Genomic DNA, 2,500 nt, shown 5'->3' with positions numbered 1-2,500 from the left:
GCCTCGGCTTTGCAGCCGCACACACACACACACACACACACACACACACACACACACACACACACACACACACACATACACACGCACACACACATACCCAAACACACACGCATACATACACACACACACACACACACACGCATACACACAAGCACACACACACGCATACACACAAGCACACACACACACACACACACAACCCGTTTTCTAGGCTCAGTCGAAAATAGCGCTGTCGCCACCTCTGCTCTCACGTCTGTGTGTGTGTGTGTGTGTGTGTGTGTCTCTGTGTGTGTGTGTGTGTGTGTGTGTGTGTGTGTGTGTGTGTGTGTGTGTGTCTGTGTGTGTGTGTGTGTGTGTGTGTGTGTGTGTGTGGACATCTGACAGTGATAAATGTCGAAACCCAGCGAGCGCCTGTGTTTTGTGTGTGTGTAATAAAAACAATCCTCGAGCTCGTGCTAACCACTTTAAATGTCTCTTTCCACACACACACACACACTCTTTCACACACAAACACTCACACACACACACAGGTGTCCCCGCCCCACACACACATCACTCGCCCTCCCCCGCCTGAAGTCCGCCGGCTGATCGTGAACAAGAACGCCGGGGAGACGCTGCTGCAGCGCGCCGCCCGCCTGGGATACGAGGTAACGAGACCCAACGCACCCCGCGAGGACGAGGGTCAAGAACACGTGACCTCTTTGTCTTGTTGGGTTTAAGCTCTGATTGGATGTGTTCTGGTGGACGTCCAGAACGTGACATGAAGCGCTATTGTTCCTCTTTAATCCCTAACGTCCAGATGAACCAGATTAAGCCCCGCCCCTTCCTCTCTTTCTAATTGAAGAACAACTCACTCACCACTCGCTCGCCCGGCGCTCTCTTCATACCTTGAGTAGAACCCTCTTCACACTCTAGTAGAACCCTCTTCACACCTAGAGTAGAACCCTCTTCACACTCTAGTAGAACCCTCTTCACACCTAGAGTAGAACCCTCTTCACACTCTGGTAGAACCCTCTTCACACTCTAGTAGAACCCTCTTCACACTCTAGTAGAACCCTCTTCATACCTTGAGTAGAACCCTCTTCACACTCTGGTAGAACCCTCTTCACACCTAGAGTAGAACCCTCTTCACACTCTAGTAGAACCCTCTTCACACCTAGAGTAGAACCCTCTTCACACTCTGGTAGAACCCTCTTCACACTCTAGTAGAACCCTCTTCACACTCTGGTAGAACCCTCTTCACACTCTAGTAGAACCCTCTTCACACTCTGGTAGAACCCTCTTCACACTCTAGTAGAACCCTCTTCACACTCTGGTAGAACCCTCTTCACACCTAGAGTAGAACCCTCTTCACACTCTAGTAGAACCCTCTTCACACTCTAGTAGAACCCTCTTCACACTCTGGTAGAACCCTCTTCACACTCTGGTAGAACCCTCTTCACACTCTAGTAGAACCCTCTTCACACTCTGGTAGAACCCTCTTCACACTCTAGTAGAACCCTCTTCACACTCTGGTAGAACCCTCTTCACACTCTGGTAGAACCCTCTTCACACTCTAGTAGAACCCTCTTCACACTCTGGTAGAACCCTCTTCACACTCTAGTAGAACCCTCTTCACACTCTGGTAGAACCCTCTTCACACCTAGAGTAGAACCCTCTTCACACCTAGAGTAGAACCCTCTTCACACTCTAGTAGAACCCTCTTCACACTCTATTAGAACCCTCTTCACACTCTAGTAGAACCCTCTTCACACTCTATTAGAACCCTCTTCACACTCTAGTAGAACCCTCTTCACACCGAGAGTAGAACCCTCTTCACACCTGGAGTAGAACCCTCTTCACACCGAGAGTAGAACCCTCTTCACACCTAGAGTAGAACCCTCTTCACACCTGGAGTAGAACCCTCTTCACACCTGGAGTAGAACCCTCTTCACACCTGAAGTAGAACCCTCTTCACACCTGGAGTAGAACCCTCTTCACACCTGGAGTAGAACCCTCTTCACACCTGAAGTAGAACCCTCTTCACACCTGGAGTAGAACCCTCTTCACACCTGAAGTAGAACCCTCTTCACACCTAGAGTAGAACCCTCTTCACACCTGGAGTAGAACCCTCTTCACACCTGGAGTAGAACCCTCTTCACACCGAGAGTAGAACCCTCTTCACACCTAGAGTAGAACCCTCTTCACACCTGGAGTAGAACCCTCTTCACACCTGGAGTAGAACCCTCTTCACACCTGGAGTAGAACCCTCTTCACACCTGGAGTAGAACCCTCTTCACACCTGGAGTAGAACCCTCTTCTCCCCAGAGGAAGAAGCGAGACTTGAACCTGCGACATTAAAACATTAAAGTCTTCGCTCTCACCGGAACCTTTATTGAAATTCATTCCACGTTTGAAAATCATTTTGAGGCGGTAGAGTGTGTGTGTGTGTGTGTGTTTGTCAAAACCACACACACACACACACACACACACACACACAGTCTGAATATTTCATTTGCAG

At 49.5% G+C, this 2,500-nt stretch overlaps 1 protein-coding gene across 1 annotated transcript in view; it reads left to right on the top strand.

Moving 5' to 3' along the window:
- The window catches only part of LOC137794385 (uncharacterized), a gene marked incomplete at its 5' end in the record, with an annotated part of 16,711 nt that overhangs the window by 3,929 nt on the left and 10,282 nt on the right, over positions 1-2,500 (top strand). The window contains one exon of the mRNA XM_068591104.1: positions 531-647. Coding sequence (XP_068447205.1) covers positions 531-647 — 117 coding nt within the window. The remainder of the gene's footprint in view (positions 1-530; positions 648-2,500) is intronic.

This window comes from Clinocottus analis, unplaced genomic scaffold (genome assembly GCF_023055335.1).
Source record: "Clinocottus analis isolate CAN_PGR_092001 unplaced genomic scaffold, fCliAna1.0.p SCAF_249, whole genome shotgun sequence".
NCBI classification, from domain to species: Eukaryota; Metazoa; Chordata; class Actinopteri; order Perciformes; family Cottidae; genus Clinocottus; species Clinocottus analis.
Note: the sequence above shows the minus strand (reverse complement) of the source record. Positions and strands in the feature narration are given on the sequence as shown.